Source organism: Bos grunniens, chromosome 10 (assembly GCF_055505025.1).
Source record: "Bos grunniens cultivar Pamir isolate PY7600 chromosome 10, Bosgru_T2T1.0, whole genome shotgun sequence".
NCBI lineage: Eukaryota > Metazoa > Chordata > Mammalia > Artiodactyla > Bovidae > Bos > Bos grunniens.
Genome location: NC_141174.1, coordinates 85,740 through 110,642, shown reverse-complemented (window position 1 = coordinate 110,642; position 24,903 = coordinate 85,740). Strand labels below are relative to the sequence as shown.

The 24,903-nt window shown below is 37.7% G+C and overlaps 1 protein-coding gene across 1 annotated transcript; it reads left to right on the top strand.

Moving 5' to 3' along the window:
- Positions 1-1,389: 1,389 nt before the first annotated feature.
- Positions 1,390-19,970, top strand: TRIM69 (tripartite motif containing 69). Its single transcript, XM_086318895.1, has 7 exons — positions 1,390-1,398; positions 4,733-5,209; positions 6,046-6,141; positions 8,667-8,984; positions 9,761-9,783; positions 9,866-9,990; positions 19,374-19,970. The coding sequence occupies exons 1-7, from the start codon at positions 1,390-1,392 to the stop codon at positions 19,913-19,915; spliced, it is 1,590 nt and encodes a 529-aa protein (XP_086175021.1). The 3' UTR covers positions 19,916-19,970.
- The last annotated feature ends 4,933 nt before the right edge of the window (positions 19,971-24,903 follow it).

The following is a 24,903-nucleotide window of genomic DNA, read 5'->3' as shown; positions in this document are numbered from 1 at the left end:
TGAAAACTAAAGCTATACTGAGGTACCATTACACATCAGTTGGTTTGTTATAAGACAGAAAATGTGACAAAAATAGATGTTGGTGAGGAAGTGGAGCAACCAAAATTTTCATGTCCTGCTAGTAGAGTGTAAATTCCTACCATTGTTTTGGCAAACAGTTTGGTATTATGTGGTAAAGGTAAAGGTGTTCATATCCCATGATCTATCAGTGTTATTTCCACATGTATAATGTTTACACATGTCCACAAAAAAATACAGAAAAGACGTATAGTAACACATGTAAGAATGTTAATAGCATTGTGCATTTTTTTACAAATTGAAGGTCTGTGGCAACCCTGCTCTGTGCAAGTATATTGGTCCCATTTTCCCAAAAGTATTTGCTCACTTTGTGTCTCTGTGCCACATTTTGAAAATTCTTGTAATATTTCAAGCTTTTAAACTAGTATATTAATATCTGATATATTACATATTATTATATAATAAAAATATAATTATATGTATTATTACATTTCTATCACAGATATTATATTACTTGTGATTAGTGATCTTTGATGTTATTGTAATTGTTCTGAGGCCCCACAGATCACACTTGCATAAGACAAGGATACTTTATAAATGCTGTGTGTGTTCTGACTGCTGCAGATGGGCCATTCCTTTGTCTCTCTCCTTTTCCCTGGGCCTGCCTATTCCCTGAGACATAGCAAGATTGATATTTGGCTGACTAATAACCCTACAATGACCCCTAAGTGTTCAAAGGGAAGGAAGAGTCACATGTCTTAAATAAAAAACTACAAAAGATTAAGCCTTGGTGAGGAAGGCATGTCAAAAGCCAAGACAGGCTGAAAGCTAGGTTTCCTGTGCCACGTGGCCAACTTGTGAATGCAAAGAAAAATTTCTTGAAGGAAACTAAAAGTGTGAGTCCAATAAGCTGTGAAGAGTGAAAAAGCAAGACAGCCTTACTGCTGATAATGGAGGAAGCTTTGGGGGTCTGGGTAAGAGATCAAACCAGCCACAACAACCCTTAAATCAAAGCCTCATCCAAGCAAGGCCCTAACTCTCTTCGATTTCAGGAAGGCTGGGAAGGGTGAGGGGGCTGCAGAAGAAGAGTATGAATCTAGCCGAGGGGGACACACGGCTCCAGGAGCCATCTTCAAGACATGAAAGTTCCAGGTGAAGCAGCCAGTGCTGAGGTAGAAGCTACAGCAAACTGTTCACAAGCTCTCGCTGAGGTCATTAGTGAGGTGGCCACACTGAACAGCAGATTTTCAGTGTAGATGAAGCAGCCTTATATTGGAAGAAGATGCTACCGAGGACTCTCACAGCTAGAGGGGTAGTCAGTGGCTGGCTCCCTAGTTTCAAAGGCCAGGACGTGTCTCCTGCTAAGGGCGAATGCAGCTGGTAAGTTTAAGTTGAAGCCAGTGCTCATTTACCATTCTGAAAATCCTAGGGCCCTTAGGATTTACATTAAATCTACTCTGCCGGTGTTCTATAAACAAAGCCTAGATGACAACACATCTGCTGACAACATGGTTTACTGAATATTTTAAGCCCACTGTTAAGATCTACTGCTCAGAAAAAAATTATTTTCAAAATATCATTGATAATTTGTCTGATTACTCAAGAACTCTGATTGAGATGTACAATGAGATTCATGCTGTTTTCATGCCTGCCAACAGGACATGGGACAAGGATAATTTCAACTTTTAAGTCTTTCCATTTGAGAAATACATTTCATAAGGCTATAACTGCATTAGATAGTGATTCCTCTGATAGATCTGGGCAAAGTAGATTGATAGCCTTCTGCAAAGGATTCACCACTATAGATGCCATTAAGAACACTTAGGATTTGTGGGGAGAGGTCAAACTATCAGCATACACAGGAATTTGGCAGAAGTTGATTAAAATCCACAAGGAAGACTTTGAGGGGTTCAAAACTTCAGTGGTGGAATATCAAGAGAACCAGAACTGGAAGTGGAGCCTAAAGATATGACTCAATTAACTGCAATTTCACGGAACTAAAGAGCTTCTTGATCAAGGTGAAAGAAGAGAGAGAAAAAGGTGGCTTAAAACTCAATATTCAGAAAACTAAGATCATGCATCCAGTCCCATCACTTGGGCACATAGATGGGGAAAAAATGGAAACAGTGACAGACTTTCTTTGCTTGGGCTCTAAAATCACTGTGGATGGTGACTGTAGTGATGAAATTAAAAGACACCTGCTCCTTGGAAGAAAAGCTATGACAAACCTAGACAGCGTATTAAAAAGCAAAGATGTTACTTTGCCGACAAAGGTCTGTATTATAGTCAAAGCTATGGGTTTTCCAGTAGTCATGTAAGGATGTGAGAGTTGGACCATAAAGAACGCTGAGCACTGAAGAATTGATGCTTTCAAACTGTGGTGCTGGAGAAGACTCTTGAGAGTCTCTTGGACAGCAAGGAAATCAAACCAGTCAATCCTAAAGGAAATCAACTCTGAATATTCATTGGAAGGACTGATGCTGAAGCTGAAGCTTCAATACTTTGGCCACCTGGTGCAAAAAGCTGACTCATTTGAAAAGACCCTGAAGCTGGGAAAGACTGAGGGCAGGATGAGAAGGGGATGACAGAGGGTGAGATGGCTGGATGGCATCACTGACTCAATGGACAAGAGTTTGAGCAAACTCTGGGAGAGACTGAAGGACAGGGAAGCCTGGTGTGCTGCAGCCCATGGAGTTGCAAAGAGTGGGACACAACTGAGCCACTGAACAACAAAAACAACTGGAGGTCTAGTGGCAGTCACCTTCCAACGTGGGGGGTGTGTGGCTTTGATTCCTGGTCAGGGAGCTGAGATCCCACATGCCTGGCAGCCAAAAAACCAAAAAATAAAACAGAAGCAACATTATAACAAATTCAACAAAGACTTCAAAAATGGTCCACATTAAAAAAAAAAAAAACTTTAATAGAGGAGAAGTTGCTTGTTATGGATGAGGGAAAAACGTGGTTTCTCGAGATAAAATCTACTCCAGGTGAAGATACCATGAAGAGTGTTGAAATTACAACAAAGGATTTAGACTATGACATAAAATTAGTGATAGAGTAGAGGCAAGGTTTGAGAGGACTGACTCCAATTTTGAAAGAAGCTGTAGTGTGGGTATAATGCTATCAAACAGTGCCACATGCTAAAGAGAAATCATTTGTGAAAGGAAGAGTCAATCAATGCACCAAACTTCACTACTTATTCGAAGAAACCTCCACAGCCACCCCAGCCTTCAGCAACCATCACCCTGAGAAGTCAGCAGCCATCAACACAGAGGCAAGACTCTCCACTAGCAAAAAGACTCCACTTGTTGAAGGCTCAAATGATGGTTAGCATATTTTAACAAAAAAGTATTTTTAATTAAGATACGTACTTTTTAGTCATCATGCTATTGCACATGTAATAGATTACAGTAATAACTTCCATATGCACTGGGAAACCAAAAATTTTATGTGTTTCACTTTACTCTGATATTCATTTTATTGTGGTCGCCTGGAAGCCAACCCACAATATCTCCTACATATGTCTGTATATAATATATATTCACCAAAGAACATGAGCAGGAATGTTCCTAGCAACACTATTTATAATAGCTCCACACTGGTAACTACTCAAAAAGTCTATCAACAGTAGAACAGAGAAATAAATTATGGCATATTTACACACTGGATATTATATAGCAATGAGGATGAATGGACCAAAATTATATAGAATATGAATAAATCTCACAAATATAATGTTGACAAAGGAGGTCAGCAACAAAAGAGTATATATTTGCATTTATATAAAATTAAAAACAGGTAAAACTAATATATTGTGTTGGAAGTCAGGATGGGGGTCAGTCTTAATGAGGGATAGTGACTTGAAGCAGGCATATGGGGGGGGAACTTCCGGGATGCTGAAAATGTTTTTCTTTTTTTAATGCTGTTTTCAACTATATTCTTTTTTCAAATAAACTTTTAATTTTATATTGAAGTATAGCCAATTAGCATTGTGACAGCTTCAGGTGGACAGTGAAGGGACTCTCAGTCATATACATGTATCCATTCTCCCCCAATCTCCCCACTTCCATCCAGACTGCCACATAACTTTGAGCAGAGTTCCCTGGGCTATACAGTAGGACCTTGTTGGTTATCCTGAAAATGTTTTGTTTCTTGATCAGGGTTATGATTACACAGATATGTTCATTTTGTGAAAAGTCATTGATCTGTACCTTTATGATTCTACATTTTCTGTATAAATGTTATTTCTGGAACATGTTTTTTAAAAGGGAAGGGTGAAGGGCCTGGATGATATTATAATTGATGATATTATGCCATTGACTGAGGAATCTGATCTTCCAATTCTTTGCACATGACTTCTAGAAAACAAAATGAAAGGTAATAACTAATAGAACAAATGTTTAAAGTAAAACTTTCAACTGATACAAGGAGAAAGTGAGTGGAAGAAGTAATATACAATGAAATACATTTCTTTGATTGGGTACTCTTTCATCTTCTGCCTTGGTTCTCTATTAAAGTTTAATAATGTTGGGAGTAGAATAAACTCTGATGTTAGAGAACACTGAATTTACTGATCACTTTCAAAGAAGCGATGATAGTGCTTTTACTCTGGCTGCACCAATTCTCAGCTCCTTTAGGAACAGAGCCCACTACTCTGAAATGCTGAAATGGGCAACAAGAAAGAGAAACTCATTTTAGCTGTTCTTTTTCAAAGGTATCTTCCAACCTCTCCTCCAAAACTGATTCAGACAGCTACGCTGAAGTGAATGATGTGATCACCCAAATATCCTCCAAAGTGCAGATTCAAGATATTACTACGGAATTACACTGCCCATTGTGTAATGACTGGTTTCGTGACGCACTAATGCTAAGCTGTGGCCACAACTTCTGCCAATCTTGTATCCAAAACTTTTGGAAGCAGCAAGCAAATGAAACATTCTGTCCTGAGTGTAAGATGTTATGTCAATACAGTAACTGTACATTTAATCTTGTACTGGAGAAACTGGTAGAGAAGATTAAGAAGTTACCCCTGCTCAAGGGCCATCCACGGTGCCCAGAGCATGGAGAGAACCTGAAACTGTTCAGTAAGCCAGATGGGAGACTAATATGCTTTCAATGCAAAGACGCTCGATTGTCTGTGGGGCAGTCTAAAGAATTCCTGCAGATCTCTGATGCTGTCCATTTCTTCACGGTGGGTGAGCCCTGGGTCTTGAACAGTCTTGAGCAATTCCTTAGGAAGGCTGGGAAAAATCGTTTGTTGGACTTCTTTCAATACCACACCTTCATTCAGGTGATTATTAGAAAGCTCAGAGGGCTCAAAAAATACAATGTATCTTGCAAAGTTCTTTCTCTGTAGTTGTCAATCATAGGGAAGCAGTAAGGGAGCTCTGGCCTACTTCCTCAATAAATCAAACATTTACCTAAACCTTGCCTTGACAGCATTCTACTAGACACTGTACAGAACATGGACTTGTAAAATATTGCTTTTGTTATAAAAGTCTTGAAATTTAGTCAAGTTTAAAGTGAACAAAACAACAGAAGGACTATAAGACAGTCTACTGTTGAGAGCTAAATTTTTGTCACATTTGTAATTCACAAATGTTTAGAATTTCAGAGATTAGAGAAAACTGAAATAGTCAGGGGAGGCATGGTGAAAGAAAGCTTGAAAGGGGGGCAATTATTTGAATTTGGATGGACAGAAGGAAGAAACGAGTGTTGTGAGAACAATGTAAGTAAAAGTAGAGATAGCAAGAACAGTGTAAATATATTAGAAAATGTACAGAGTTCTGTTATCTTCTTCAAAGCCCTGTAGCTAGCTAATAAGAAGGTAAAACTTAGTTTCTCTGCAGTTTGTAATTTTCTTCACAATTTTTGGAAGAGACAGGAATTATGATACAAGGGAAAAGGAGACTTTTGTAGCAGGAGCTTGCTTTCTTTCCCCCTGACACCCTGGGGCTTTGGGGTAGATGTTCTTCATGGCCCTTTATCTCCCAGTTAGCATGGGTTAATTCTTTATGGTATCCCCAGGAGGAGCTTACCATTCATCAGGGTCAACTGGAGGCAACCCTGAAGGAGCTTCAGTCCCTGAAGAATATGCAGAAGGATGCTATTGCTGCTCACAAGGTGAGGAGCAGGGCAGAGGGACCATGAGACAGAACTGGAATTGTACCCTCCCTGTAACTTCAGCTATATGGGTGGAAAGGTACCTTTACATATACAACAAAATGCTAAATGGCACCAGGCTATAGAAGTAGAAAACAGACACTGTAGAGTGGAAAGAAATACGGCAGTGGAGTAGGTTCCCAATAGCTGATCAACAGAGAGAGCAGACTGACCTTTCCCCTAGATAAGCTGATCCTTTTCATGGTGCAGTCACTAGGTGATTGCTATGGGGCTGTGATCTGTCTGATCTTTCCTATTATCTATGGCAAAATAAGGAATTTATTTTTAAAAAATCCACTAAAGATTGCTATGTTCAAAGAAATACCTTTCTTTCCTTTGGGCTTAAAACCAGGCCTCTCTGAACCAAGGTCTCTTAGATTGCTGGCTTTTCTCTCTGATCTAATCCTTCTTAGCTTTTTCCAAACTAAATAAAACTACTGCTTATACTTTCAACTTCACAGGACCTCTAGGACAACATTAATGGTTAGGGACTTGGCAAATCAGTTCCTAGGCTGGGGGAATAATTTGGGAGTTCTGTTTCTTCATTAATTACCCTATAGAGGAGAGTCTTCTCTGGCATTTGACATCTGGAAGAAGAAATAAATATAATGAGGGAAAGAAGGATAGATGGAAATAAAGATGTCTTAAGAGAATCGTGTTCCTGTTGTAAGAGTTCTTAGTTCAGCTATTACAGTCAATACTCATTCATTCAACAAATATTTGAGTGGTGCAGCATTATGCTAGATATTGTATTCCAACTATGGTGGGAGACAGATGTTAATTAAATAATCCCACCAATAATAAAACATCACTGTGATAATTACTATAAATGATTATAAATATACAGTATATTAGAGTATATAAACGGAGAGCCTAATCTAGATGGAAGAAGTCACTTACTAAAAATTGAAATTAAAAATTTCTTATTAAAAATTGAGAATTGAAAGGATAAGTGTTATCTTTAGCCAAGTGAACTGGGTGAGGGGAATATGAAGGAAATGGCCTGGAGAATGTTCTATGAAGAGGAAAGAGCATTATAGAAAAGTTCTTGAGACAGGAAGCTAGTTACTATGTTAAACAGAAAGAAGGCCAATTAAGATGGATCTTGGTAGGCAAGATGAGACCGAAAAGGCAGATAAGGCCCAATCATGTAGGCCCTTGTAGATAATGTTATGAATTTTGAATTTTATTCTGTGCATAATTGAGAAGTCATTAAAAGGTTTAAACAGGACATGGTCTCATCTCATTTTGAAAGCATCAGTCTGGTGGCTGTGTGGAATGTGGACTGGAGAAAGGCAATGACAAGGATAATGGTTAGAAGAAGACTACTGTGGTGATCCCAGAGAACGATGATGGCTTGGACTAAAATGGCAGTAGAGACTGAAAGAAATAAATAGCTTTAGCATATGCTTTGTAAATAAAAACTACCTGCATGTGGTGACTGATTAGATGTGAGAGGTGAGTGGTGATAGCAAATAGACAGTTGGATATACGAATCTGGAGTTGAGAAGTTGGTCTAGGCTGAAAATAAGAAGTCAGTGTATAGACTACACTTCAAAGTTGTGAGAGCAGAGGCTTTTACCGAGAATGAGAGTGTAGAATGAGAAAGGGAAAGAGCCCAGGACAGAATATCAAGTAATTTAATATTCAAAGCTTGGTTAGAGACACAACTAACAAATGAGACTGAGAAATATGGTGAAATAGGTAAAAGGAAAAATGCAAACGTCTGACCTAGAGGACAGTGAGAGTTAAGACTATTTTAAAGAGTACAATTACAGTGATTGACCATAGACTATAAGCTGGATAAGAGGGGACATGAAGGCAGAGAAGTTGATGAACAGAAATGGAGGGGTCAATGAATAGGAGGATTCTATGAAATCCAATAACAGTTGCAACAGTGGAACCTGGGTAAGTGAACATAAAAAGTAATTCTGGGGATGGTACAATTGCTGGGGAAGATAAAACCCTCAATGTGACTAAAAGAATGAGTAGATATAGGTAAAAATCACTAGAAATGATGATGAGGAACTGAGAAGCCAGGATGTCAGATGGCTTACCCACGAGGAAGAGAGCTCCCAGTGTAACAGTTACCAATTTCAAGTGCTTCAGACATTGCCCATCTCTGGCTCTTTTTGTACTGTGGTGCCTCCTCCAGTTCTGATTTCTTAAAAAAGGGCAGTTCTTCCAGCCTCCTATGGACCCAGTCTAACAGCATCACTTGGTAGATACTGGTTTGTACTTCTGGATAAAAGGGTATTATTGTTCATTTTACAAAGTTTGATTAACCCCACAGTCTTATTTAAGATGGCATTGGTTACCACCTCAGTTTTGCAACAGCAACCTAGAGATGACTTTTGACTATTTCAACCCTGACTATTAAACTAGCTGGGAAAGACAGAACACGTTTTCCAAAAGCCTCCTTTTAGTACAGTTGAATGTTGATATGCAGTATTTGTATGCGTTTTCCTGTTATGGTATTTCCCAAGTTGTGTGAGTGCTGGTGGTGTGGGCCCCCATCCCTAAATGCTAGTCTCAGTAATTACCATGGTGATGATCATGGAGGTTTCCAGGAAAACAAGCTACATCTGCAGCAACACATCTCCCTGGAGTTTCTAAAGCTGCATCAGTTCCTGCACAGCAAAGAAAAGGACCTTTTAAGTGAGCTCCGAGAAGAGGGGAAAGCCTTGAATGAGGAGATGGAGCTGAATCTGAGCCACATTCAGGAACAGTGTCTCCTAGCCAAGGAGATGTTGGTGAGCATCCAGGCACGGATGGAGCAGCAGAACCCCTTCGACTTTCTCAAAGTGAGACTCCATACCAACATGACAATGGGTACAACAGAGGGGGGAAGAGAGGGTTGGAAAGAATGTACAAGCAGATTTTCCCTTCCAGGAGGGGAAAAAAATCTGCTGTAGTGATTTTAAGATTCCCTTGGAGAAAAGCAGAAGGTTCCTTTTGCCTTATACTCAATTCAAAGTTTTCACACGCCTAGTAAAGAAGATAGTAAGATGCCATTAAAAGAAATCTGTTTTAATATTTCCCCATAAAGAACTCTGAAGCTTTATTTCTCAAAAATAAGAATGTTGCCACCTAAACTGTATCTTTTACTGGCTCTCAGTAATCATAAATTGACCTGTTTGAAAAGCTGTTTGCCAATCTTTGCTACCTGACGCTTCACCTCTAAAGTGGCATTGGTTACTACCTTAGGACTCAGAAGCTTAATTTAGCCATAGTAAAGAAAGTGGCCTTGGGGTGGGAATATCTATTGTGTTGTTCTCCTGAGACTACGTGGCAGTATAGGTAAAAACAGCTTAACCTTAATTTTTTTCTTGTTTCCTGTAAAAAGAAACTCTAGAAAATCAGAGGAAAGTAAGCCAGTTTATCGTGGGATAGACGAAGGATGAAGATCAGAAAAAAGGCATTTGGAGGATGAGAGGAGTTGGTGGCAATGGGATGGGGGCCATCTGCATAGGACTGCAGTTTTGACCATCAAATTTTGGTGGTGGCCAGTAACACCAAACAAATTTCTGGAGCTGATGAACACGCATCTAACCTTTCCATTTCTCCTTTCCTCTTCTAGGACATCACACCTCTCTTGGACAGGTAAATGTCTCCTTGTGGTATTAATAGCCTGCCTTCAGTCCCTGGAGGATGTCTAAGAATAAACAATTTACGTCCCCTGCAGCTTGGAGCAAGGAATGAGAATGCTGACGCCCAAGGAGCTTGTCTCCAGAAAGCTGAGCCCAGGCGTGTTCAAAGGGCCCATCCAGTATACGATGTGGAGAGACATGCAGTCCACCCTCTCTCCAGGTAACAGTGGGTAGGAGCCATTGGTTCTTGGGGGTCCCAATTTAATGTTTCATTCTCAGGACCTCTTCTGTGGCCCTAACAGTACGTTTGAGTCTAGAAGGAGGGAGGCATGAAGTTTAGCCAAAAGGCTAGTTGGTATGACTGAATTTCTTCTCTTACTGTTATCTAAGAATGCAGGATCTTATACTTGTGAATGGAGTCTGGTGTCAGAACTAACTTCTCAGCCTATGATTTTGCTTGACTGTTCTATCAAATGTAACAACCAATATTTTAATATTTTTCTAAAACAGTTATATAAGTCTCTGAGGCATCTCTGCTCTGAAGGTAGAAGTTACTATACATATTCATCATATGTATGAGTACAGTTCCTCTTGTGGTTAATGTTCATAACATAGAGTATATCATCTTAGGAGATTGTTTACATCTTAAGTGCTTCAAAAGAAAACCAATTGTTTCAATAGCTGTGACTAAGTTTTTGTCATCCTGCAGATACTAAAAAAAAAAAAAAACAAAAAACAAAACTGGACAGGACAGGACAAAAGAACACAAACAACATTTCAAGAACATAAAATAAAGTTCCAAATAAAAAGTTACAGAAATAGAGATCTAAATAAAGTTTTTTATAGACTCATTATTATTTGTAATTACTGATTTAATGAAAATCACACATCTACCCCTGCTAATGTTTCCAGGTAGCTGACAATGAAAAAAATCAGCTTTACTGAGGTATAATTAACATAGAAGAAAATTTGTTAATTTTAATGTACAATTTGATGAGTCTGACAAATGTACACACTTATGTAAACATCCCCAAAATCAAGATATAGAAAATTTCTGTCATCCCCAAAAGTTCCTGCATAACCCTTTGTGGTCAATCTTTTTCTTCTATCCTCAGTTGCTCATAATCACAGATCTACTTTATTTCACTTTGTCTTTTCTAAAATCTCATACATATATTATGTAGTTTTTTCTGTTTGGCTTTTTTCATTTAGCAAAATGCTTTTTGAGATTCACCTATGTTGTTGCATGTATCAATCACTGTATTTTATGGATACATCACAATTTGTATATTCATTCACCAATTGATGGACATTTGGATAGTTTCTAGTTTATGGCTAGTATGAAGAAACCTGACTGAATATTTGTTTATAAATCTTTTTGCTTTCTTTTTTAAAAATTTATTTTTATTTAACTGACTTATTGGCTGCGCTGGGTCTTCATTGCTGCACCTGGGCTTCCTCTAGCTTTGGTGAGCAGGGGCTACTCTTCGTTGCAGAGCTTGGGCTTCTCTTGTCGCAGAGCATGGGCTCTAGGGCACATGGGCTTCAGCAGTTGCAGCACCTGGGCTCAGTAGTTGCAGTGCACAGGCTTAGTTGTTCCACAGCATGTGGAATCTTCCTGGACCAGGGATTGAACCTGTGTCCCCTGAATTGGCAGGTGGATTCTTAACCACTGAACCACCAGGGAAGTCCACGCTTTAATTTCTTCAGGGTAAATATCTAATGATGGGATTGCTGGGTTGTATGTTAAGTATATGCTTAACTATAAGAAACTATCACATTTTTTCCCCTTAAATGGTGGATTCATTTTAATTCCCACCTCCAATGGATGAGAGTCCCAGTTTCTCCAAATCCTTGCCAAAGTTTGATAATGTCTATCTTTCTGATTGTTTTAAATCCATCAAAGAAAATATTTTGTTCAAGCTCCCAAAACAAATTTGAGAAGTTATGCTGGATTTAAATTGAAAAAAAGCCAAGTTAAAACATGGAAATAAAGTTTTCATTTGATGGACGCTGAAACCAGTGGATACGCTGGATCTATCCCATGTGGTATTTTTCGAGTTTTTTTAAGGGTCTACCAGGCTAAACCCTTCGTTGCCTTTACCGCTTTTGCTTTGCTTTCCCACTTTCCTTTCTTGCACTTTGCCTTCAGCTTTTTTTTTTTTTTTTCCTGCCTCTGGTTCATCCAGCATGGAGTAATATCCATGCTGGTCTAGAAGACTCCTTTTGTTTCTCTTAATATCAGTCTCCATTTTTATGTCATCTTTTAAATCTTTTACTACATGTTGAGTTTTACCATGACAATGTTTGGATACCACCACAGTTTTATTTTACCTTATTTAAAAAAAATACTTTTCCTCATATAGAATTGTGGGTTGATAGACTCTACTACTTTAGAAAAGCCACTCCATTGTTTTCTCACCTGCATAGTTTCTGATGAGATGTCTGTTATCACTTTTATATCATTTCTCTGTATGTACTATCTTTTTTTTCTCATGGGTTACTTGTAAGATTTAGTTTTTTGTCACTTTTTTTCCACCAAGTTGACTATGCGGGTCTTGGTGTGTTTTCTCAGATCCATGGGTTTATAATTTTCATCAAGTTTGGAAAAATGTTGGCTATTATTTTTTTTAGGTTTTGTACCTCCATCTTTTCTTCTCTACTTCTGGAACTCCAATTTTACACATGTTGTTGTTCAGTCACCAAGTTGTGTCCGACTCTTTGCAACCCCATGGGCTGCAGCACACCAGGCTTCCCTGCCCCTCACTTATCTCCTGGAGTTTGCCCAAGTCCACTGCCTCGGTGATGCCATCCAACCATCTCATCTTCCGTCACCCTCTTCTCCTGCCTTCAATCACATTAGACCACCTAAAATTGTCTCACTTCTCATTGATGCTCAGCACTTTTTAAGCCTTTTTTCTGTGTTTCATTTTGAATAGTTGCTATTGCTATTCAAGTTCTCTCATCTTTTCATCTGCACTGTCTAATCTTCTGTTAATCCTGTTTAGAATGTTTTTCATTTCAGTTACATTTCTTCAAAAAGTTGCATCTTTTTATATCATCAGTTTCTCTCTTTACCATGTTTATTGTTCATCTACATTCTCAGGCTAATGAGAGATATTTATAATATCTGTTTTAACGTCTTTGTCTGCTAATACCACCACTGTTGTAATTTCTAACATGTTTTTATTGTGTGAGTTTTCTCCTGACTGTGGGTTATATTTTCCTGCTGCTTTGCACGGCTGATGTATTTTTTTCTCCTTAATAAACTTTATTTTTTAGAATACTTTTAGATTTATAGAAGAATTGAAAATATAGTAGAGAGTTTTCATATACCTCATCCCTAGTTTATATTATCTTATATTTAGTGTGATACGTTATTTACAATTAATGAACCATTACAAATACATTACTAGTAGCTAAAATCAATAGTTCATTTGAATTTCCTTCAGTTCAGTTCAGTCACTCAGTTGTGTCCGACTCTTTGCGACCCACGCCAGGCACCCCATCCATCACCAACTCCCGGAGTGAATTTCCTTAGTTTTTACTTAATGTCATTTTCCCATTCCATGATCCCATTGAAGGTGCAACATTACACTGAGTTTTAAGCTCTTCTTGGCTGTGACAATTTCTCAGGCTTTCCTTGTTTTTTGATGATTTTGACAGTTTTGAGGACTGCTGGTTCTGTATGTTGTAGGATGCCACGTTAGTGCAATTTGTCTGTTGTTTTTCTCACAATAATGCTAGGGTTGTGAGTTACTGCGAGGGAGACCATGGAGTTAAAGTGTCATTTTCATCATATCAAGCATACATTCTGTCAGCATAGTCTATGACTGTTGATGTTGGCTTTAATCACCTGGCTGAGGTAGTGTAAGTTATTTCCCTTCTCTTTTCCATACTTTGGAAAGCAATTTACTTTGTGCAGCTCACACTTAAGGAATGGATAGTTATGTAATTTGTCTCTTCTGGCTGTCAAACACGATCAGTTTTACATTGCTATTTGCTAACTTTGTTGTAATCCTTTAAGCTCTATTGATTTAACTTTGGCATTTAGTGAAGTTATTTGAAATAACTTTGCTCCTTTTGACACTTTAAGCTTTGTTGAGCCTTTAAGCTTTGTTAGTGTGTTTCAATAGAAGCCTTTAATCTTGGGCTAACTCTGCCAATTTTCTAAGATATTACCCTTCTGAGTACTCTGTCTGATGTTCCACATATTACAACATTTTTCCTGACTGGCAGGATTGAAAACTGTTCCCAGTCTTGTGTGAGCTCTGCTTTCTGGAGATTCACTGTCTAGATTTAATGAATTTCACTGTAGTCATGTGGCAATACTCAGTCACATCCTTGAGGGAATCCCTTTGTAGATGTTTTGATGTCTCTGTGCAGCTTCCTCCTCTGTTACTCCACCCTGAAAATTTTAGCTCTCTCAGGATCACAGTATTTTTCTTCTTGTACTCTTTGCCCCCAAACTTCACTTCTAGCATCATTTAAAGCACAAACTGACTTTTTCCTTACTTTTGGTATAATTTTACATTTAAGAAAATCAAATGGGATTTATTTAATATATGGCTATTTTAATAATAATGTAACTATGGTCAAACCTTGGTAAAATATACTTTATACTTCTTATTTCTAGGCCTTTGCTTATTCTTATCCTGCAGATTCTTATTTTCTTCTTTCCTGCCTTATAAATGAGGCTGTTGCTTTAAGACAGGGGCTCATACTTTTTCTGTAAAGAGTTAGACAGTAAATATTTTAGGTTTTGGGGGTTGTTTGGTCTTGTCAAAACTACTTAACTATACCACTGTAGTGAAAAAGCAACCATGGACAATATGGCCATTCATGTATTTCAGTGCAGGGAACTGTTTTTATCTTAAAATATTTTAATATATTTTCTTTAGTTTTGTGTGTATCAATAAAATATCACCAAAATTCACTCCTTCATTTGACATACTCAGAGAGGGCATACTACATGCCGAGCATTAAGTTGGGCTCCAAGGATACAGAAATAAAAGACATAGTTTCCGCTCCCCAGGAGAGTCTCAAAGACCAAGTTAGAGTCTGCCGCAACCTTCTAGGTGAAAAATTATTAAGATGTAAGCCAGAGGCATGGTAATGGAACATAAAGAATAGATTCCAGAGACAGAATTCTGAGACCTGAAATATACAGGACAGTAATTAGCGGTAAGGCATAGAGAAAGGTGATGTCAAGGATGGAAATACAGGGGATGCAGATTTTGGAGGGGGCTGATGAGTTCAATTTTGGCCATGTTGTGTTGACCTACAGAACAATTAAATGTATATATTCAAATGGATAATTATTCTAACTGGAGCTTAGGAAAGAGGCCAGAGCTGGAACAAATAATATTGAGTGAGGGTAGCTGAGCTATTGATATAAATGAGATTGCCTAAGGAGAATGAGAACATACAGTCAAAGAGAGAGCGTGTTATAGAGAATAACAACAGATGAAGGTCAATTAAGCCTCAGAAGGGACTGAGGAATTATCTGGCCAGAGAAATAAGAGAAAAAACAGGAAATAAAGTCCCCATGGAATCTAAAGCAAAGAGAGTGTCAAGGAGAAGGGAATGGTCACTCATACCAAATGCAAAGATAAATTTAGAAAATAACTGGAAGAGAGATGCTTTTAAAAATTGGTGGCTTTGATAGGGGCGATTTCAAAAGAGTGGAATGAGTATAAATTATTATATATTGTATAGGGTTCAGGAACAATTTGGAATGAGGCAGTAATGAAGTGAATAGATCACTCATTTGACAAGTTTCAATAAGAAGGGAAGATGTATATGTGGAAGCAAAGACAAAAGAGGACTTCTAAAAACATACTGAAGGGAAGCAGCCTGTAGAAGGGCAGAAATCAATAGTATAAGAAAGGGAATAATTGGTGAATGTTGGGAAGAGTGAGAGCTACAGAAAAGAGAGGTACTGACTTTACTTAGCTTTCTCCAAAACTGGAGAGGAGATAAAGACGGTAGAAGCAACTAATTTTGTAAGACAGGGTTTGCAGTGGGAGTAGGAAGAATTGAGGGATTCATCTCTTCATTCATCTATTCATTTATAAAATGTACTGTAGTTTCTCTGTGAAAGAGGAGATGAAACCTTCTGCCTGGAAGTAAGGACGAAGTGGTGGAACAGGGATTTGAGGAGGAGTTGAAGGTTTGAAATTGCTGTTGTGAGGAAGTAGAGAGGCTTTGATTTGGGAAATATAAGAGTTTGGGGCAGTGCTGATGGCCAAGCATAGAGTAGAAATACTGAATTTGTAGAAGTATCTGTATGCATGATTTTGTGATTTTCATCCTGCAATGGTGAGGAATTAGGATGTGAATTTGAATAGCTGAATAGATCCAAGGTTGGAGAGTTGCATGGCAGATGCTGCAGAAACAGAAACATAAGAGGACAAAAGTGTTGAGGTTATTGGCAACGAAGCTATCAATGCTAAACTGTTTAGGGAAGAATTTTAAGCCAGGAAGCAAAGAGATTAGGATAATGAAGAGAAATAGGAGACTAGAGATGTTAATGAAGTCAAGTCATGGTTGTAGGAAGAGATGGGAGTGAGAAAGCTCAAAAAGTAAAAGAGTATGGCATACCTAAATTGAAGATTTTAGAGAATGAACAGTTCCTGATGACGACAAGTTCCAGAATATAGTCATTGATATGGGCACCTTAAATGTAAAGGAGTCAAAAGTCATTAGCAGTAAAGTCAAACACATGCAAGAAGAGAAGGGCAGCTATATCCAAAAGACAGTAAAATCCCTTGAAATGATGGGCTAGATTTGATGTAGGAAGGTAAGGCCAACCCAAAATGCAGGGGGTATAACCAGGAAAAGTTTGTAGATGATAGCATTAAATACAGCCAGAGGGAAATGTGAAAAGGAATGACAGGAGCCTCAAATGAAGAATGATTTTTTAACATGAGATTGAGGAATAGAGCACAGGTCTGGAAGTGGTGGTGGTGGCTACCTGATCTCCAGCATCTGAATTTAGAAAATGAACAGTCTCTTGAACTTCTGGAAGCTGTTATTCAGTTAGCTTCTTTTTTTTTTTGGAAGAATCAGTCTGGATTATGTTAAATTAAGGAGGTGATAAGGGAATTCTGTAAACTGAAGATGTATGAGAGTTAAATGGGAAGGTAGATCCAAAGGGCAGAGTGGAAATGGTTGGGTGGGAACAGATGGAGGATGGGTGAAGGCAGAGGAAGTAAAGAACAGAATAATGAGGATAAAAGTACAGTAGACATTAAATCATTAGAGAGATCTACAATCTGGGTATTTATGCGAAGGATAACAGGAATACAAAGCGTGGTGAAATTAGTTGGTGTCAAAGATTCATATGGAACTCTAATTGCAGTTCATTTAATTGTTTAACAAATAGTTACTTGAATACCTAGGAACAGTTTCAAATTTTGAAGATAGATGAGGAAACAAAACAAAGTCCCTGCCTTTCCAGAGATTACACTCTAGTGGAAGAGACAATCAAGTAATTTCACATACTGATAACTACTGTGAAGAAAACAAAGCATGATATACTCAACAAATAATTATTTATGAGACAAAAGAAAGCAGGATAAGAGTATAAACCATGATAGATGGATGAACATGCTACTTTAGATAGAATGCCCAGAGAAAATCTCTTTGAGCAGGGTCTCCCTGTGTTTTATTGTAGACATTTCTAAACATACTGAAAAGTTTAAAGAATTTTACAGTAAATACTTCTATACCTAGCTAGATTCTATCAATAACATTCTATTGCACTTGCACGAATAAAGGTCTGAATGATGTTAAGGAGTAAACAATGTGGTGAAATAGTGTCCAGGGACAGAAATAGAAAGTGTAAAGTCCCTGTAGTAGGAATGAACTTAGTATGTTCAAAGAATAGCCAAAAGGCGAGGGTGGTTGGACCAAACTGAATGGGGGGAGGGAGGTGGTAAGCGGTTGGAGATGAGGTCAGAGAAGTGGGTAAATCATGCAGGCCTTGTCTCTTCGGTAAGGACTCTGGATTTTACCTTGGATGACAGGAAGCATAAGAGTATTTTGAGTAGGAGAACTAGATGATCTCATTCTTCTTCTTGGCAGAATAGGCTGCAGACAGGCAAGAGTGGAAACAGAGCAATTAAAAAGCTACTGCAGTAGTTTCAGGACACTGGTATTTGTGGAAGTTATGTCTGTACATTCTGAGTAGGCTCAGAATATATTCTGAAGGTGGAGCTGACAGAACTTACTGTTGGACTGACTATGGCATAAGAAGAAAAGCTGGGATGCAAAGCTGACTCCTAGGAATCCTCAAAGCGAGGGCAGGCTGAGCTAAGCTGGAGATGTCAGAGGCTTGGTTGATGAGAGCAGACGGGGGTTCTAAAAAGGTTAGCAGGAATTCTTTACGATACCTTCAAAGAAATTATAGTCCTCACATCCTAAAAAATAACAACCCTACATGAATGAGGATCGATCTGTGAGAGTGAGAAGATTTGGCCTACATGGAAAATCTTCAGGATTCTTCAAAGTCTCTTTGTTAGAAAGAAAAAGTCTCTGGGATGATGGAAAAGACTCAAGCTTTTCTGAGAAGAGAGAGATAGGCTGGATTGTTCTTGCTTTGGAGGATAAATAAATCCACTAACAATAAATGTGTTACAAATACAAATGCATATTTGTATCTTTGTCCATGATTTGAATAGTTTTTGTGTTTCCTTTATCAAATTTTGTGCCAAAGCTCAATTATCTCACATTTAGAATTTGTGTCACCTTCTTGCTTCCAACCTCTCTTCATTTAGAAATTCCTTTTTTATACTGCTGTCCATTGATCTGTCTAAACCACTTGTCAAATTACCTGTGATGAAGGACCAGTTTTAAAAACTAATGTTTGTAGAATATAAACGTTATTTGAAAAAATGGAGTTAAAAAAATTACAAAGTGCAAGCCCAGTTTTTTAACTAAATTGATTGAGCTAAAATTACTTTCAGATTTCTATGACAGTTTCTAAGAGCTTACTCTTAATTTCTCTACCATCCTGTCCCAGACTGGCAATTACACAGTTTGGGAGTCACAGTCAGATCATCAGTGGCATTAACCATTCCAGACCTCAAAAGTTCCAGTGTCTATTAAACCAAATGCAAACTTACCACCACTGTCCTCTAAATTCTGTATCAGTTAGTTCAGTCTCATCTGCTCCTAACAGGCAAGCCCTTATCTTCTCTATCATGCAAGCTACTGTTTTTAACCCATTCTGTTTTTGCCATTGTTTACCCAAACACCTCATACATGTTACATCAAACTAAAATACTTATTGCCTTAGAGATCTTTTTTGGGCACACTTACTAAATCTTTATCCTTTCAGCATTTCTTATTAGAGTATAAATTGCTTCAGAGTAAAGTCTGATTTTTTACCACAAATATAAAAAATGTCTAGAATGTAGCCACATGGATATCAAAACAATATATATATATATATATATAGAGAGAGAGAGAGTATATAAGTTATTACCTGCTCATCTAAGCATATATGGCATGGGGAGATAAAGCACATAAATACTGTCCATGGGAACTTGCATTCATCCCTTTTTCCCCATGCCCTGCTTTCTCTTATTTTCTTACTAGGCCTATCTCCATTAACTCTGGACCCTAAAACTGCTCACCCAAATCTAGTGCTCTCCAAAAACCGAACCAGTGTGTGGCATGGTGACATTAAGCAGCTAATGCCTGATGATCCAGAGAGGTTTGACTCAAGTGTGGCTGTGCTGGGCTCAAAAGGCTTCACATCTGGAAAGTGGTACTGGGAAGTGGAAGTAGCAAAGAAGACAAAATGGACAGTTGGAGTTGTCAGAGAATCCATCCTTCGAAAGGGCAGCTGTCCTCTAACTCCCGAGCAAGGATTCTGGCTTTTAAGACTAAGGAACCAAACCGATCTAAAGGCTCTGGATTTTCCTTCTTGCAGTCTGAAACTGACTAACAACCTCAACAAGGTGGGCATATATCTAGATTATGAGGGTGGACAAGTGTCCTTCTACAATGCTAAAACTATGACCCACATTTACACCTTCAGCAGCATGTTCATGGAGAAACTTTACCCCTACTTCTGCCCTTGCCTTAATGATGGCGGAGAGAATAAAGAACCATTGCATATCTTACATCCACAGTAATCTGTCATACTATTGTGTAAATTCAGAAAGTTATTAAAGAGGTACTGAAACAGTTTACCAGTCTCACTGGTTTCTCTTCCCAATGTATGGGGAACTCTGGAAAATGAAAAGAGGATTCACAAATTGAATTCCATTCTCAGTATTCTAAATGGATTTCACTGGAGCTTTTTGAGATGTTATTCTAATTCTCTGGGGTCTACTATGACACAGGAGCCACTTTCATGAGCATGCTCATCCATCCTTTTTTACCAGAGCAAAATGCAACTGGAGTTTGTGATGTTCAGGAACCCTTTTCAAACATGATCAGAAATTCTATCATGCAGTCCTTATTCTCCAACACAATGACTCTTAACAGATTATTTTTAGACATGCACTCTTCTTCCTATTTAATTATGCTCTTATGTAAATTTTACAAAACATTTATTTCCTGGAACCTGTTACTTTAATTAAAAGAAAACTGTTCCTGAGATTTAGAAAATAAGATGGACTGGGCTAGTTTATAATCTGGTCTTGAATTCTCTCAAGATACTTTTTTAGTCCAGCTAATCTCTGACTCTTTCTCGGTCTCTTTTTCTTGCTTTACCTATCTGTGGAGCATTTGTTTTTCTGTATTCAAATATATTTAAGTATATCCATTTACTTTTGACTATGTCCTTGCAAACATTCCTGCCTATAATTTAAACAGCAGTGTATTTCATCTTGTACTCCCCAATATATTCATTCTCTAGCTTGTTGCTTCTTTCTAAGCATTACTAACCTCAGCAGTACCCTTGGGGAACCATCCCTGTCTCCTTTCCACGGAACTCCCATCTAACTGGGAGTTCATTCTCTATATCTGACAGTTTTTTTGGGAGGGATGGAGGGCAAGGAAGCAGTGCTTAGGATCTGCAGCATGGCCCTCTCAAATTACAATCAGCACAGCTCTTTTGGCAAGGTAAAAGCCCCCTATCCTATCTGTCATAGTGGAAGGATACCTACACTACAGGTAATATTTATGTAGTGCTGGAATACACAATATACATACATTTGTAACTGCTGATTTGGGCAAACAGCCATGACATGTTATGGCTACATTTAAGAAATGTTTTTTTAAAAAAATGAATTCATTTAAACCAGAATGTAATAAAGACCTATTCTGTACCTGGAACCTTGCTAGATGTTTTGAAGGATATAAAAGTATAAAAAGAAAAAAAAAAAAAAGGTTCACCTAGGAGGACTTAAAAGAAATTCAGGTACCTGGACCCCATTTAAGACCAATTAAATAAGAATCTCTAGCAGTTGGGGCACAGGCATGTGTAGTTTCTAAAAGCTTACTAATGTGTCCAGGGCAGAGAACCACTGAACTAAAGGAACATGATTTCTCTCTTTTTTAAATCACAAAAAAAACCCAAAAACTTTAAACATAGAGAAAAATTACATACTTGTATGATAAACTCCCATATACTCTCCACCTACATTACCAATCATTAACATTTTGCCATATTTTCTTAGTCTCTCTTCCTGACATCCACCCCATATGATTTTGTGTGTGTCTATAATTATAACTAATGTAATTTTTGCTGAGCTACTTTAGAAGAACTTGCAGGCATTAGGATTCTTATTCCTAAATACATCAGCAAGTATCTTCTAAGAACCAAGATATTCTCTTACATAATCACAGTGCTAAATTATCAAATTCAGAAAACTTAACATTAACACAATACTACTTATTAGCTAATATACAGTCCATATAAATAAGTAAATATTTCTAATGGTGGGATTTTAGGCACTATGGTTAAAAAAAACCCTCAAGTAATATGACAAAGAATTTGGGGGAAAGATGAGGGTCTAATTAAGTCATATACAGGCAAAGTTTTAGATAATTGACATGTAAAGTCTGTCCTTTGGGACAGACAAGTGCTACAGAGTTCAGAGAAAGGGGAGGTCAATATTCACCAGTAGAGGAGGAGAAAATTCAAAGGAAAAGATGTGATTAAGTTGGACAAAATGAAAGATAAGTAGGAATGAATGTAAATTCTAATCCAGACTTGGAAAATGTATTTCTTAAAAATCAATGTTTTGTGGTAATGGTTGCATAGCCACACAAATATACTATAAATAGTGTTAGTTGCTCAGTCATGTCTGACTCTTTACAACCCCATGGACTGTAGTCCGCTGGGCTCCTCTGAATTCTCCAGGCAAGAATATTGAAGTGGGTAGTCATTTCCTTCTCCAGGGAATCTTCCTGACCCCGGGAGCAAACCCACATCTCCCGTATTGCAGGCAGATTCTTTACCTGCTGAGCCATCAGGGAAGCCCATACTATAAATAAGCTAACTGTAAACATAATGGGGAATTTTTATGAGAAGTATATTATACCACAGTAAAGTGTTTTTTAAAAAGGGAAAGAAAATAGTGAATGTTTTATTCAGATCACCAGGGGAATTACAACAGGCCACAGGTGTATACATATTTTCCACTATCTATAGGAATCAACCTTTAATACTTTTTCAGATATGCTACTTCAGCTTTCCAGTATTTGTCTTAACATAGATGACACAAAATTTCCCCCAGTTTCCCTAGATAATTGGTTATTCTATATTGAATAATTTGAAGAACCCAGTTACTGAGAACTCAGATTACAATTAAAAGTAGGAATTTTTTTTTAAGGAGTATGAATTATAAAACACCAATATAGGACTGCCCTGTTAGACTCTGAATGCATGCATGCTAAATCATTTCAGTTGTGTCCAACTCTTTTGTGACCCCATGGACTAAAACCTGCCAGGATGCTCTGTCCATGGGATTACCCAGGCAAGAATACTGGAGTGGTTGTCATTTCCTCCTCCAGGGGATATTCCTGGCCCAAGGATCAAACCTGCGTATCTTATGTCTCCTGCATTGGCAGGTGGGTTTTACCACTAGTGCCACCTGGGAAGCCCAGACTCAGAATAGTTGTCACTAAGAAGCATGACTGGGGCTATCTTATATACTGTTTTCTCTCATGCCACAGGAGATGAGGCCAATAATAACCAAAAAATGAAGTAGAGGATAAAGAGTCTCCAGTCAGTGTGTTCGGATTCACTGAGGTGAGAACCTCAAAAGGAAAATGCCTTGTAAAATACATTCTGAAGAGTACATGTAATGCAATGTACAGTCTGGAGAATAATACAAAAAATCCCACTCATTAATTCACTATCTAGCTTTGGAAATACAACAGTATTGAAAACTTTTGAGGGCCCCTGTGTATCTCTCCCAGCCCTGAGTTAATCACTATTCTATGTTTTGTGTCTTTTTTTTCATTTGTAAATAATTCATAAATACATTTTTCCAACAAACGTATTGTTTAGTTTTCCCATTCTACATTTGTTTAGTTTTCCCATGTATGTATTCCTAGAAAGTATAGTTTCATTATGCCTGTTCTTTGAACTTTAAATAAATGGAATCATGCTGCATGTCTTCCTTAGCTTTTTTAAATTCAAACTTTTGTTGTATTCCAGTGTATGAAAATTAAACAATTTAAATAATCCAAACTACTGTTAATAAGTAAGTAGTTGTTTTTAGTTGTTTTATTTTTTAAATGATCTCTGTTGCTATCCTTATTAGCAACAATGCTGCCATACACATTATTGGATATGTGTACCAGTAAGTGGGGGCAAGAATTTGTCTAGGTTTATACCTAATAAGCAGTGGCACATAGGGCATGCACATCTTCAAGTAAGTAATGCTCAACAGTTGGTCAAATTGTGCCAATTTACACCATCACTAGCAGTGGGAGTCCCCATTAATCTAGGGCTTCCCTTGTGGCTCAGCTGGTAAAGAATCCGCCTGTAAAGCGGCAGACCTGGGTTCCATCACTTGGTTGGGAAGATCCCCTGGAAAAGGGAAAGGCTACCTACTCCAGTATTCTGGCCTGGAGAACTCCGGGTCGCAAAGAGTTGGACACGACTGAGCAACTTTCACTTTCACTTGTCATTTTTATTAGTAGGAGGGTACATATGTAAGGTGGATACATAATGGTATCTCACAGTTTCAGCTTGTATTTCCCTAATTACCACTATGGTTGAGCATCTTTTGAAAAGTTTATTATCCATTTAAGTTTCCTCTTCTGTGAAATGCCTATACAAATGTTTGTCCAATTTTTGCATAAGATTGTCTCTCATTGATTCACAAGATTACTTACATGTTCTGGATACCAATCCTGTTGGTTGTTTGCACTGCAAATACTTCCTCCGACAGCTTAATACTTTTGTCTCATTTTTAAAAATTTCTTCTCACAGGTCAGAGATAGTCTCCTGTGTTTTATTCTACATATTATAAAGTTTTGCCTTTTATATTTAAGTGCTTAATTAGTCAATCAGCTAGAAAGTAACAAGTATACATGTGCATGCACCTGAAAACATAATTTCAACATATAAAACAAAAATTAACAATATATTAATAAATCTGCAAATAATGGGAGACTTTAACATGTCTCTCTCAGTAATTGATAGAAGAATCAGACAATATGATTAACAAATTTGACTCAATGAACATAGGTTAGATAGAACACTGTACCCAACATCTGAGAACATCCAACAGCTGCAGGACATTCTTTGTAAATACACACAGGAGTCTGAACACATATTTCAGTCAGAAGGAAAGTTTCAAGAAATTTAAAATGATTATAATCACACCAGTTATATTCTTTGATCTTAAGTCATGTAAACTAGGTATCAATAACAAGGTAACTAAACAGTCACATGAACTTGGAAGTTTTTAGTATTTTAAATAACCCATGGATCACAAAAATCCTATTGAAAATCTGAAAATATTTTTAATTGAATGATAATAAAAATAACATCTGAAAAACTGGCAAACTGTTTAAAGGAAATCAATAATCTTATATATGCATACTAGCAAAACAAAGTATGAAAAAAAGTCATCTCTTTCAAGAAATTAGAAAAAGAATAGCAATGTAAAGCCAAGAAAAGTAAGAAGGAAATTATAAGTGCAGGAATTAATGATAT